Source organism: Trichechus manatus, unplaced genomic scaffold (genome assembly GCF_000243295.1).
Source record: "Trichechus manatus latirostris isolate Lorelei unplaced genomic scaffold, TriManLat1.0 scaffold00006, whole genome shotgun sequence".
NCBI lineage: Eukaryota > Metazoa > Chordata > Mammalia > Sirenia > Trichechidae > Trichechus > Trichechus manatus.
This window is the reverse complement of record NW_004443942.1, coordinates 25,810,956-25,825,977: the sequence shown is the minus strand read 5'-3', so window position 1 is coordinate 25,825,977 and position 15,022 is coordinate 25,810,956. Positions and strand designations below refer to the sequence as shown.

General features: G+C 40.7%; 1 protein-coding gene across 3 annotated transcripts in view; it reads right to left on the bottom strand.

The window, feature by feature from the left end:
* Positions 1–263: 263 nt before the first annotated feature.
* Positions 264–15,022, bottom strand: part of CAT (catalase) — a 66,236-nt gene continuing 51,477 nt past the window's right edge. The window contains exons 9-14 of one of the 3 annotated variants that reach the window (XR_002825228.1): positions 11,939–12,077; positions 7,622–7,752; positions 2,951–3,058; positions 1,346–1,429; positions 1,135–1,257; positions 264–1,019 (exon numbers count right to left, since the gene is read on the bottom strand). Coding sequence is in view for 1 of the 3 variants with exons in the window: in XM_004369783.2 (XP_004369840.1) it covers positions 954–1,019; positions 1,346–1,429; positions 2,951–3,058; positions 7,622–7,752; positions 11,939–12,077 (528 nt within the window). In the remaining 2 variants the exon portion in view is untranslated. The remainder of the gene's footprint in view (positions 1,020–1,134; positions 1,258–1,345; positions 1,430–2,950; positions 3,059–7,621; positions 7,753–11,938; positions 12,078–15,022) is intronic. The other 2 variants (XR_002825229.1, XM_004369783.2) reach the window with 2 other exon arrangements.

The following is a 15,022-nucleotide window of genomic DNA, read 5'->3' as shown; positions in this document are numbered from 1 at the left end:
CAAATTAAGAGTCTGGTTGTAGCCCTGGTGGCGCAGTGGTTAAGAGCTCGGCTACTAACCAAAACGTCAGCAGTTTGAATCCACCAGCGGACCCCTGGAAACTCTATGAGGCAGTTCTACTCTGTCCTATAAGGTCGCTATGAGGTCGCTATGAGTCGGAATCCACTCAAGGGCAACGTGTGTGTGTGTGTGTGTGTGTGTGTGTGTGTGTGTGTGTAAATTCCAAGTAATGTGTGGAGCAGAAAAAAATCAAATACTATTTCTTCTATTCTTAAGATTATTTTATTGTAAAAATATAAAGCAGTTACACAGCAGTCTGTTGTAAAATCAGTGCTGTATGTAATCGATATAATTTCAAGAGAAAAAAAAATAAAGTTGATCAATTCCAAGCTGGAATACATATAAAGCCATGATGGTGCTCAAGTTATTTTTGGAAGGCCACTGATGCATTAAATGTGCTTTTCCTACAATGAATTCATAAAAATACAAATGTCTGATGGATCACCTTTTTTTTCTTCTTGTATAATTACAGCCATGATTTTATTTAATAGGCCATGAGGTAATATGTAAACACACCAATTTCACCAAGATTTTTTTTCTTACCAAATAAAATCGTATTTCTGCTAGAAACTTTCCTTCTAGTCATTTTAAATGCATAATCCAACTTACTATCAAAAGCAAACATGTATTTCTTTTAAATGATTGTTAAGCCCTAACTTCCATTTTCCCCTAATTACCCTAGGGGAAACTATTAAAAGTATTAAAAGTTATCATTAGGTTATTTGCTGTAGAAACCTAGATTACCATTTTAAAGACATGAGCTTGCATTTGCATATCTAGCACAGGAGAATCTTCTATCCAGCGATAAGAATGTTGCAGATAAGAATGTTGCATGTGTGAACACCATGCTTTGCTTCATGGACGGCGAGCTTCTTGGCACGTCCCCCAGACCCTCACAGGTTAGCCTTCTCCCTTGCAGCCAAGTGAGACTCATGCTGCACAAAGGTGTGGATTGAGTTCTGTTTTAAAAGAGCAAAACCAGCAGGTTAGTTAACTCACTCGACAGCAGCAACTTGGTATTTATCTTAGCTTTAATTTGTGTTTGAATGAAAATATAATTCAGACTTCGTTCACCTTTAACTGTGTCATATGGTCCAGAGCTAAACGAAGAGTATGTGTTTTGCAGGTGAGTTCTTTTTATCTCAAATGAGTTTCTGAACAGCTGTTTAAGAAATCTAGAAGCTGCAGATAAATGCCCTGAGGAGAATAATGCTCAAAGGAAACCATGCTTGATCTAACCCCAGGCACACTCAGTTCTGCCACAGCCAAGCAGCTCCGGGCTCACCTTAGGTTTCTCAGCGTTGTATTTGTCCAAAAGTGCCTGGATGCTGTCTCCATAGTCAGGGTGGACATCATGGAAGTTCTTGACCTGAAACCCGATGAAAATAAATGTCACCATCACCCCAAACCCCTACTATACCACTCCCCAGTGTCTCTGTTTCACAGTGTTTATTAGACAGGGAAGGAAGGAAGTTTCAGCGGGAGGTAGTACCAGGCAGCGTTGGACAACACAGGCCCTGGAGTAAGCTGCCATCAGAAATATTCTGGCACCTCAGCTCTAAGTGCAGCCTGACTTCTGGAAGCAGCTCTGTTCTTGCCCCCCAAAACACACAAGTTCCTTGTTTGCTTCTGAAGGAGGGTCAGGAGTTGTGACATCAAGCCTTTAGGCAAGCTTCAAACTACAAAAATGTTAGCCGTATTTCTCATCATCTAAAGTTTAAGCAGCAACATCATGATAAACAGCAAAAAGATTGAAGTTATTTTAGTCAGATCCACAACCAACACCCATGGAATCAGCAGTCAAGAAATCACAAGAAGCACTGCATTGGGCAAATCTGCTGCAAAAGACCTCTTTCAAGTGTTGAAAAGCAAAGATGTCACCTTGAAGACTAAGGTGCGCCTGACCCAAGCCACGGTGTTTTCAATTGCCTCAGATGTATGTGAAAGCTGGATGACAAATAAGACTGAAGAACTGCAACCTTTGGATTGTGGTGTTGGCGAAGAATACTGAATATACCACGGACTGCCAAAAGAACGAACAAATCTGTCTTGGAAGAAGTACAACCAGAATGCTCCTTAGAAGCAAGGATATCAAGACTACATCTCACATGCTTTGGACATGTTATCAGGAGGGATCAGTCCCTGGAGAAGGATAGCGTGCTTGGTAAAGTGGAGGGTCAGCGAGAAAGAGGAAGACCTTCAACGAGATGGACTGACACAACGGCTGCAACAATGGGCTCAAGCATAACAATGATTGTGACGACGGCGCAGGACAGGGCAGTGTCATGTTCTGATGTACACAGGGTTGCTATGAGTCGGAACCAACTCGACGGCACCTAATAACAATAAACTTTAAGCAAAACTGTGGTAGGACCCACATTCTGATACTAGACACTTACTAGTAACAGAATTTAGCTGCAGTCAAATGAGAGAACACAGGAAAGAATTCACCCTGTCCACTATTACACATTAGACAAAGAGCTAAGTAAGGATCAATGGACATGCCACATCGTATAAAACATGAAGAGGAAATAATCAGAGATTGATTGAGGAGTTACTACTATTTTTTTTTTAAGTCCCCTTAACCAGTCACCATGGAGTTTACCCTGATTCATGGCGACCCCATGTGTTTCATAACAGAACTGTACTTCATAGGGTTTTCACGGCTGTGATCTTTCCGACGTAGAACTCCACGTCTTTCTTCCGAGGCGCCTCTAGGTGGATTCAAACTGTCAACCTTTCAGTTAGTAGCCAAGCACTTAACTGTCTGCCCAACCCAGGGACTCTCAAGCAAAACAGAAATGTCACTTTTCCTTTTAGGAGTTCCCCCACACAGCTGCACTATCTTCTCTTGCCAGCAGATGTCACCCTTTAGCTTACAAAGACTCACCGCTTTCTTCTGGATGAAAAGCTGGGTGTCTTTCAGATGGCCTGCAATGTTCTCACACAGGCGCTTCCTCTCCTCTTCATTCAGCACATTCTTATAGAATGCTCGCACCTGCTCATTGAGGACAGAGAGAGTGCAGAGAACCGAATAATCAGTTTACCACAAACAAAACTCACCTAGCATGCCACATTTGAAATGATCAAAAACTTTTTAAAATTTAAAAATAATTTTAAATTATAGTTGAAACTGTTACCTGTGTTGAGTTCCTCACTATTAGTTTTAAGCAAAATGGGAAGAATCCAGTTGTTGATAATAGCTAACAACTGCTTTTTAAAAATGTCCTTTTTAGTCAACTATTTATAAATTCCTTACAAACAGAAGGCTGTATAAAACCCGTTGCCATCGAGTCAATTCCAACTCAAGATAATTGAGCTCCATAGGGTTTCTTGGCAATAATCTTTACGGAAGTAGATGGCGAGCCATTCTCTTATGGCACTACTAGGTGGCAGTACAGCCTGCAACTAAAAACACCAACCCCTGAGCACAGCACAGGAGAGACTCACAATTTCTCATGACTGATTGCTTCCATGAGAGACCACATGCTTCCAAGCTGCACGCTCAGCCTGGTGGGGAGTTTTTCCAATGGGATGCCCTTTCCTGGTTCTCACCATTATGCCAAGAGCCCCGTTCTAGCTCTCTGCCGTACTCGAAGCCTGTGGCCTCAACACCCAACCCCTTGGAGGCACAAAACCCTAATAAAGTGTACATGAAGCCTGGTTACCCCCCTGAGGTATGCACCTTCAATGTTCACCCACTGCTGTGATTCCTTTTTCATTTCTGGGACATGCAGATCGAATGTTGTTGTTTTTCAGCTCAGCTACATTACTAAAAACACTTTTTAAATCCAGCATCACTATGTGTGTTAGAAGTAGAAGGCAGGCCTCCTGTGTCATCTCAGTCTACCATCTTGAACTGAAAGGAATTTGGTTCTGCCGTTCCAGTAGTGTGCTGAAGTCAGCTTATGCCAGCTCATGAGAGCTGCTTGTCAAATGTTGGGCAATTTCATGAGCCAGGTATTAAAGACAGCCATTAATAAAAATTATATAAACTTACAAACAAATACATTATAATACAAAGGTAACAAGTACTCAAAATGCATCACTTTCTAATTAATTTACTATATATTAACCTATGTTCTTGAGGTTATTTGTGTCTACTATATCCATATGGTGCAAACACTAGTGTGATACTAAGCATCCCTTCCCAACTCCAAAGATTCAGTGACATCATGTTAATATCTGGAAATCAGCCTGGGGGGGAATATTTCCACCATGAAAATCAACAAACATCATAATCAGAGTTTTTCTCCCAAGGGCCAGTTGTTAAATATTTACCAACACACCACCAAATAAAACCCATATAAAATACTTGCCCTTTCAGAGATTTGGTTAACTTACAGTTCTTAAGAGGTGGAAAAAAAACAAAAAAAAACCCATATATATACACAAAGATAAACTGTGTACCTATTTCAACCTGTGGCATAAGAAGATACAATGGAAAAACAGTCAATCCTCATTATTCTCAGATTCTGTATTTGCGAATTCACCTACTCACTAAAATGTATTTGTAATGGCAAAACCAATGCTCACTACGCTTCCACAGCCATTTGCAGACATGTGCAGAGTGGCAAAAAAAATGAGTCCCCCAGCGTGCATGCCCCTAGATGTGGCGGAACAAGGCAATAGTCTGCCTTTTTGTTTCAGCTCTCATACTCTAAGCAAGTGTCCTTTTCACGGTCTATTTAGTGCCACATTTTTCTCATTTTTGTGCTTTTGTTGGTGATTTCACTATTTAAAAAGGCCCCCAAGCAGAGTGCTCAAGTGCTGTCTGGTATTCCTACGCGCAAGAAGGCTGTGATGTGCTTTATGGGGAAAATGTGTGTTAGATAAGCTCTGTCAGGCTGGAGTCATAGTGCCGCTGGCCATGAGTTCAATGCTGATGAATCCACAACATAGATTACATAAAGCATCTTTAAACAGAAACACACATAAAACAAGGTTATGTATTGATCGTTTGACAAAAATGTCATGACCAGAGACTCGCAGGAACCTAACCCTGTATTTCCCCTAGGAGCCATGGTTCCATGTTCACTAATTCAATGTGTGCACAACCATACAGAGCATAATTACTGCGAATAATGAGAATCGTCTGTAACACACGGCTCTAACTTCCGCACTCACTACTGTTCAGGTAAAGAGCAGGTTAAGACTTTGACCCTGAAGAAGTCTCCAGTGATCTGGTTTGCTTATTCTTATGCCTGCCTAACTACCGGCTATATATAGCTCAGTCACTCACTGCAGGAGAGCATGGACTCCACAAATGTGACAGCTGTTCTGTTAACCAGATAAGGTTTCTGACCCACTTTATCAGCTCCAAACTTTAACCATAGATCCACACCCCAGAAACCCCATCCCCCACCGCCACAGCCCCTCCCAATCACTATCCCCTCTCTCCTCACCAAAGGTAATTTTTTTGTTTTACTTCTAATATCATAAATGTGTTTCGCCTTTTATAAATTTACATAAATTATATCATATGATCTATAATTCTTGTGTCTGGCTTTTTTGCTCAATGTTGTGTTGATGAGATTCATCTATGTTGTCGCTTGTTGCAACAGTTCATTAATTTTCCTTGCTGTACACTGTGCAAATATACCACTATTTATTTATTCATTCTACTGTTAAGGGGTTTTTGGGTAATATCTGGCTTAGTTCCAGTTTTTTGGAAATGATGAAGAATTTTGTATATGTGTTCTGGTGCTCAATACATACACATTTCTGTTGGGTTCATACTTCAGAGTGGACTTGCTAGGTCAGAAAACATGCATATGTTCAACTTTAACAGGTATTGACAGTTTTGCAAAACAGCTTAATTGACTGACATTCATGAGAGTTAGACTTGTTCTTCATTCACACATGGTATGGTCAGTATTTTTAATTCTAGCTATTACGGTAGATATGCAGTGGTATCTCTTTGTGATTTTATTTTGCATTTCCCTGATGACTACAAGGTAAAGTACCTTTCCGTGTGTTTTTCAGCCACCTGGATATTCTCTTTGATGAAGTGTCAATGTAAGTCTTTTGCCTATTTTTCTATTCAGTTGTCTGTCTTTTTATTATTGCTATTTATATATCCTGTAGATGAGTCCTTTGTTAGTTAACTGAACTGGAAATATACTCTCCCAGTCTGTGGCTTGTCTTTTCAATCTTTTAATGGTGTCTCATAATGAAAAGAAGTTGTTTTTCTCCCCCTCTCCATGAGTTGATCTTGATAATATCTACTATTTTCCAATTCACTATTCCTTCAGCTGTATTAAATCTCCTTTAAAACCCAACTACCAGTTGTCATTTCAGCTCATAGAGACCCTACATGTGTCAGAGTAGAACTGTGCTCCACTGGGTTTTCAATGACTGATTTTTCAGAAGCAGATTCCCAGGCCTTTCTTCCAAGGCATCGCTCGGTAGACTCGAACTGCCAACCTTTTGGTTAGCAGCTGAGCACATTAACCACTTGCAACGCTCAGGGATTCTGTCTACTGACTTATTAATTTCAGTTGTTGCATTTTCCAGTTTAGTATGTCCATTCAATTCCTTTATTTTTATAAAATTCTCTTATTAAATTATCCCAGTTATCATTTATCCTAGTTATTTTAAAGCCTGTAGCTGACAATCCCATTGCTGGGATCTCTAAAAGGTCTACTTCTAGTGTCAGTTTTGTTTTGTGTTTTTTTTCCCTCTTGGTTTTCAGTTATTAGGTCTTACGTGCTGGGTATGTCTGATAATTGATTATTGAATGCTGGACATTCATGTATACAACACTGTAGAGATAAATGTGAGGCTCTATTTTCCTCCAAAAAATAATTGTTTCTGGCAGGTAGTTAGGATGGAGGGAGACCATCTTAATTCCATCTGAGATTGAGCTAAAACTGGTTTTCAATTTTTGTGAGGGCAAGTTTATTTCAAGTTTGCCCTTATTCCTAGGAATGGTTCTTCAGGGATTCCAACTGAAAGCCTCGGGTGGTAACTAGACCCTCCTCCTTAGCAGACCCTGAATTCCAATTGTGTTCCTTCCTCCAGACCCTTAAGGCTGCTATAAGCTCTGCTCAGCATCTTGGCCAATGCTTAAGAATTGATAAATACGTCATGAGGGAAGGGCACCAAATGTCAAGCTCACCTCTCTGCACTTCCTTTGTGTCTGAGATCTTGACCCCTCAAATCCTCGTGACTTTGTTAGCCCTCCAAAGCCTTTAAACAGATGCTTTTCATATTTTACCTAGCTTTCTAACAGTGTTCATGAGAAGACAGGTCTGACACAGGCTAGTCTGCCATAGCCAGACGTGGAGGACAAGTGAATCATTTTTAAGAGTACAAACCTGAACCTTCTCACTATTTCCCATTCAGCTCTTATAGTCACAGAAGTATGCTGTATCATGACTGCTTAAAAACATGAGCTCTATATGGTGTCACGAAAATCTCTCAAAAAAATAAAAATGACCCTGTAGTAAATTTTAATGTATAAGCAATAGCATCATGGTCTAAATTAATTCTTGCAGGGCTGTATGAGCTAGTTTAACCCTGTTTAGGCCCCATGAAGGCAAAATTCTTCGAATGTTACCTGAGTGACGTTGTCCTCATCAGCACTGTTGAAGCGCTGCACATCCCCAGAACACGAGGTGCTGTGCTCCAGGGCTGAACGCTGTTGTTCTGGAGCACTGAAGCTGTTGGGGTAGTAATTCGGAGCACCACCTGTAAAGGAAGAACCCAGAGAGTCACTTAAAAACAAACCAAACCCACTGCCGCTGAGTCGATTCCGACTCATAGCAACACTATAGGACAGAGTAAAACTGCCCCATAGGGTTTCCAAGGAGCAGTTGGTGGAGTTGAACTGCTGACCTTCTGGTTAGCAGCCAAATGCTTAACCACTGCGCCACCACAGCTCCACTTACGGAGCTAAAAAATGAGGCAGGTCTACAATTACTCAACGTAATAAGAAATAAATACAAGTGGCAATCACATACACACATCATACCACATGTATGTATATATAAATATACATATAAATATACACACATACATACCATATGCACACACACATATGTCCCTGGGTGGTGCAAACAATCAAGTGCTCACCTATTAGCCAAAAGGTTGGTGGTTCAAACCCACCCAGAGGTGCCTCAGAAGACAGGCCTGGTGAGCTCCTTCGGAAGAGTCACAGCCTTGGCAACTCTACAAAGCAGTTCTATGCTGCACACACGGAATCACCGTGAGTCGGGACTGACTTGGTAGCAACTAACAACAACCACCGCCACAAAGCAACTAAAAAGGATGTTTCTAAATCTGGTACTTCTAGTATATCAGCTCTCATTTATCTGGGCTAATAGAAAAAGTGACAAATACAACCAATATTCTTATTATGACTTCTGGAATAAATTATACGTATTTTTTATTTTGGCATATCTATTTTCCTAACTATACTTTGCTGAAACTGATACTAACAATAGCGTCAGTTATCTGCATGACCCGAAGGAGTGGCCTAGAAACACAGTAAGTGGTTTGAGCAAACCAGTCTGGGGTGGAATTTTACCAAGCTCACTGCTAGAACAGATCACCCAAAAATGGATAATGAAGAGGTGCCCATACATCACACTAATCTAAAGGCACCAAGTGTGTGTGTAGGGGGAGGGAGGACGTCATACTATTAGGGAGCCTCATTATTAACCCAAGAAAGTAGTTCTAGGTCAGACACATCCACATGAAAAGCAAAATGCTCCCATAACCCTGCCACCACAGTGTTTTCTGCATTAAGCATTAGCTCTGAAGTGTGTCTGAGTAATTTAAAAATTCTATGTCCAGATAAGCTCTGAACTTTACTCAAAGTGGGAGTTTTCTTTGAAGTCAGTGACTACTGAGACACTAACACTGAAACAAGCTCTTTCGTTGAGCTTCAAGAACACAGCCCAAATGCTCTACATTTAAAATTAGGCAAAGGGTGTGTCAAAATACCTCATTAGGTCATTTTTTTCCGCACGTACACCACTATAATGGTAAACAAGGATTGAGCAATGACTTATTAATGAAGTTCCAAAATATATATGAACTTCTTTGCTACAGTCAGCTTCAAAAACAAAGGGACTGAGGACTGTGAATGAAAAAAAGAACAGAAGAATAAAAAGTGAAGGTAAAATGCAGAAGTCAGACACAGGTAGTATCAACTGGGCAACAACACGCCCATGCTTCTGTAAACCTCAGAGAGCAGAAATACTGCAACCACCCGATGTAATTACCAAGCATGTAAACGTGTTAAATACGTGGAGAAGGCTTAGTGATAATGGTGACAAAAGCAAGGTTCAAAATTATACACACGAAGTGATCTGAAGTGTATAAAAAATATTCACAGAAAAGACTGGCAAGAAATACAGCAAAATTAACAGTTGTGGCCTTTGGGTGTAGGGACTATAAGTGGGTTTTTCTTCTCCCTTCTCTTTTTCTCCCTATATTTTCCAAATTTCCTTTAGGACACGTGATTATTTTTACCATAGGAAAATAAACTTTGTTTGAATATGCTGTTGTTGTTAGGTGCCATCAAGTCAGTTCTGATTCAGAACGACCCTATGTACAACAGAACAAAACACTGCCCAGTCCTGTGCCACCCTCACAATCGTTGTTATGCTTGAGCCCACTGTTGCAGCCACTGTGTCAATTCATCTCACTGACGGTCTTCCTCTTTTTCGCTGACCCTCTACTTTACCAAGCATGATATCCTTCTCCAGAGACTGATCCTCCTGACATGTCCAAAGTATGTGAGACAGTCTTGTCATCCTTGTTTCTAAGGAGCATTCTGGTTGTACTTCTTCCAAGACAGCTTTGTTTGTTCTTTTGGCAGTCCATGGTATATTCAATATCCTTCTTCAACACAATTCAAAGGCGTCAGTTCTTCTTCGGTCTTCCTTATTCATTGTCCAGCTTTCAAATGCGTAGGAGGCAAGTGAAAACACCATGGCTTGGGTCAGGCACACCTTAGTTTTCAAGGTGACATCTTTGCTTTTGAACACTTGAAAGAGGTCTTTTGCAGCAAATTTGCCCAATGTAATGCATCATTTGATTTCTTGACTGCTGCTTCCACGGGTGTTGACTGTGGATCCAAGTAAAATGAAATCCTTAACAACTTCAATCTTTTCTCCATTTATCATGATGTTGCTTATTGGTCCAGCTGTGAGGATTTCTGTTTTCTTTATGTTGAGGTGTAATCCATACTGAAGGCTGTGGTCTTTGATCTTCATCAGTAAATGTTTCAAGTACTCTTCACTTTCAGGAAGCAAGGTTGTGTCATCTGCATAACACAGGTTGTTAAATGAGTCTTCCTCCAATCCTGATGCCCCATTCTTCTTCATATAGTCCAGCTTCTTGGATTATTTGCTCAGCATACAGATTGAACAGGTATGGTGAAAGGATACAACCCTGACACACACCTTTCCTGACTTTAAACCAGGCAGTATCCCCTTGTTCTGTTCAAATAACTGCCTCTTGGTCTAAGTACAGATTCCTCATGAGCACAATTAAGTGTTCTGGCACTCCCATTCTTTGCAATGTTATCCTTAATTTGTTATGATTCACACAGTCGAACGCCTTTGCATAGTCAATAAAACACAGACAAACATCTTTCTGGTATTCTCTGCTTTCAGCCAGGATCCATCTGACATCAGCAATGATATCCCTGATTCCACGTCCTCTTCTGAATCTGGCTTAGATTTCTGGTAGTTCCCTGTCAATATACTGCTGCAGCCACTTTAAATGATCTTTAGCAAAATTTTACTTACATGTGATATTAATGGTATTGTGTGATAATTTCTGCATTCGGTGGGAATTGTTTGAATATGGCTATAGCTATACATATAAATCATCAGTAAAATTTCTCAAAGGATCAATGTAAGCAGCCTATTACTGAAAGACATGGGCCCTAAATATGGAAATCGAAAAAGAAAACTAAGATCTACATTAAGGAGTGGTATATTAAAAGGAAAAAACATTAATCAAGTATTCTGTTTGGCTAACGCAAATGAGTAATTAGAAACAGAAGCTGTTTATACATGGCAACAAAATAAATTTATAAATTTGATAAATGAGCTACAAAAAACAGTAGAGTCCCATCTCAGCAGTTAATTTATATAAATTCAATTACAAGGATTTAGCAAAAAAAGGTGGGAGAGGGGAAAGAATCCCTTTATTACTCCATCTCTCCCCTCCCTGCTTCCTCTCCTCCAAGTTCTAACCAGACTTGCTCCTTCAAGACTGGAGTGGAATTGCAAAGAGAAACAAAAGACATGAGCTCTTGGCTTTTGCACTTTCTTCTGCACTTAGACAGTCCTAGTGATTTAAGACTTAAGAGTGATTTAGGGAATTTTTGTGAAGAGTCTTTAAAACTTAACCCCTAAGTTGGATGCTGGAATCCCTGGAAGGTGCAAACAGTTGATGCACTCAACTGCTAACCAAAAGGTTAGAGGTTCAAATCCACTCAGAGATGCCTCGGAAGAAAGGCCTGGCGATCTACTTCTAAAAAATTCAACCACTGAAAACCCTGTGCAGAGCAGTTCTACTCTGACACACGTGAGGTCACCATGAGCTGGAGTTGGCAATTGGTTTAAGTTGGATGCTACTCGACTATAGATAGTGTGAAAGCTCATTCTCCCTGTCTTGGACTGCAAATGAAACCTGAGGTGGGAATTCTCAACAAAATAGTTAAGATTGGTAAAAGCATGAAAAGTCCTCAGGCAGTTTAAACCTTCATTGCTGGGCAAAAATACACAGTTGCCTGGAGTGCCTGTGGAGACCTTCTCAGAGCACAAGGCGAGGGGGTCCTGTGGGGCCCAGTTTGCAAACCACTGGCCTGGTGTCCCATCACATCCACTCTGGCATCTCCCCTTGCAGGACCTACCTTGGTTGTCGAGCATGCACATGGGACCATCACGCTGATAGTTGGCCACTCGAGTACGATAGGGACAGTTCACAGGTATCTGAAGGTAGTTGGGGCCCAGGCGGTGGCGGTGAGTGTCAGGATAGGCAAAAAGACGGCCCTACAGTTATAAATGAAACAGGCATTGACCATCTGCAGCAACATATAAAATAGGAATGGTCTATAAACTTCATTCCAAAATTTAAAGTACAAAGCACTTGGTATATGGTTACCACAAAACCTTGCCTAACCCCCCACTAAAGTCTCTTCTCTCTTATGAAATGAGTTCACTCTAACTGAACAGTCTTTAATCTTCCATGCCATAAAGTCAAACAACTATAAATCTTCACATCTGTTCTAGATAAGAACTCCTCTTCTCCTCCCCCTCAAAATAACAAGTTAGTGCCTTGTTTTATATTATTTCCTATTCCCAAGGATGCATTACATTGTAAATTCACTAGAACGCAACCAACTGGAATCCTGAATTAATTCCACTCCACTCCGCCACCTTCAGCCATTTGTTCTTAACAAAAACAAGCAAATTAGCACAAAATCAACTGTACAGGAAATTACTCAAGAAAGGACCTCCCATTTTCATCTTGAATTATCTCAGATACAGTGTGAGCTTTGAAACTTTTTAGTTATAAACAAAGCACTACACAATTTATTGCTTTTAAGCTAAGGTTTTCTAAGCTGAGGTTCAAAATGACGATAATGATAGGCTACGGTTTACAATGATGGTCCTACAATGCCAGAGGGTCCTGAATCAAAGATTCAATTATGTTACATACCTACCAAGGCAAGATGATAAGCATCTTGAAATTTCAGTTACTACAGACACAAAAAGTTTTATGATTAACTCTGCGTTAATATTACTACCCAATTGCTAAGTATTCTCATTATCCAAAGCTCTACTCTACGAGCCTTTGTTTTTTAAATTGTGCTTCAAGTGAAAGTTTACAGAGCAAATTAGTTTCTCATTAAACCATTAATACACATTATTTTGTGACACTGGTTGTCAACCCTGCGACGTGTCAACACTCTCCCCTTCTCGACCTTAGGTTCCCCATTTCCATTCGTCCAGCTTTCCTGTTCCTTCTTGCCTTCTTGTCCTTGCCCCCAGGTTGGAGTGCCCATTTACTCTTGTATACATGGTTGAGCTACGTGTATTATTGTTTGTTTTATGGGTCTGTCTAATCTTTGGCTGAAGGGTGAACCTCAGGAGGGACTTCAGTACAGAGTTAAAAGGGTGTCCAGGGGCCATACTCTTACGGTTTCTCCAGTTTCTGTTAGACCAGTAAGTCTGTTCTTTTTGTGTGAATTTGAATTTTTTTTTTTAATTTTTATTTTTTATTATAATTTAGATGAAGGTTTACAGAGCGAACTAGTTTCTCATTAAACAATTAATACACATATTGTTTTGTGACATTGGTTGCCAGCCCCAAGACATTTCAACACTCTCCCCTTCTCAACCCTGAGATCCTCATTACCAGCTTTCCTGTCCCCTTCTGCCTTCTCGTCCTTGCCCCTGAGCTGATATGCTCATTTAGTCTTGTTTTGTTTTATGCGCCTGTCTAATGTTTGGCTGACGGGTGAACCTCAGGAGCGACTTCATTACTGAGCTATAAGGGTGTCCATGGGCCATACTCTTAGGATTTCTCCAGTCTCTGTCAGACCAGTAAGTTTGGTCTTTTTGTGTGTGTGTATGTGTGAGTTAGGATTTTGTTCTACATTTTTCTCCAGCTCTGTCCGGGACCCTCTATTGTGATCCCTGTCAGGGCACCATCTAGTTGTGCTGGACTCAGTCTGGTGGAAGCTATGGTAATTGTGGTCCATTAGTCCTTTGGACTCATATTTCCCTTGTGTCTTTGGTTTTCTTCATTCTCTCTTGCTCTATGAGCCGTTTTTTGTTCACTGACTTTATCATTGGCCTTGAATCTTAAACAGTATGCCTATGTAAACTAAAAACGAAGCAAACGGGGCAACCTGTGCAGTATTTTGTACCAAATCACTCATACCAACTTGCTTAATCCAGTCCCACCGTTCTGTCAATAGTCTACTCTTGGCTGATTGACACCACCTCCCACAGTCATTTCTAACAGTCTTAAGCTAATATCTAGATGATTGGTTGTGAGCCATGACTAAGACCTACCTCCAGCTTAGAAGCTGGTTGCCTCCTTTGGCTCAAAATCAGCTAAGCTGGGCTTTAACTCTACCAACAGGATAGATAATACAATCAGGCCATTCACAGCCCCTGGGATGTAGCCTCTATCATGTAATTCTATTCTTGTGTCACCTTATGTTTATCAAGCAACTAACTCGAGACCACAGTGTCAAGGTTGGGAAATGGGCGCAGTGAAAACATAACCTTGACACCAAGTTGAGTCTAGGCCTTACCCAAGGCCCTGTGCCTGAACTCCTCTGCGGGGCCTGGTGAGAAAGCAGAACAAAGCTCCCATATACAAGTTACCAACCCAACCTCTTCTCCGACTCCTGGTGAAGAAAGGATAAACCTGTGCCATCAAGGTACTAAACGGACAGTCTCTCTGTGACTAACAGGTTACCCACCCTTGCATTATACTACTCTGTCCATTTCACTGTGGTCTGGCTTATCACTTTGGATAACAAAGTCTTACAATTTATTAATGTAACCTTGCTGAAAAGTAACTGAGAACATTGTTTATTAGTATACCAAACGCCACCACACAAGCTAAGGCACTCATAAACTCTCAGTAGAAGTAATTTCAAAGTTCTCTTGACTAGCTCTCTACTTCCGGTCCCTCCTCCAACAAGACATCCTACATACTCCTGCCAACACATGAATCTTCTTAAGGCCCTGCTCAGACTATATCTCTTACCTACGAAAAAAAATATAAATGATCCACTGATCTCCAAATGGCTAAATGAGTGCAACAGTCCTTCCCCAGCTGTATGGCTCCTAAAAAGCTCCATGGTATTAGAATTCACAGCTAAATGACCTAAGACATTATGGGGCAAACTAGGCCAGGAACTGGTATCTTGTCTGAATTTACTAAAGCTCTTTCATGTACTTTTTTAAAACTCACT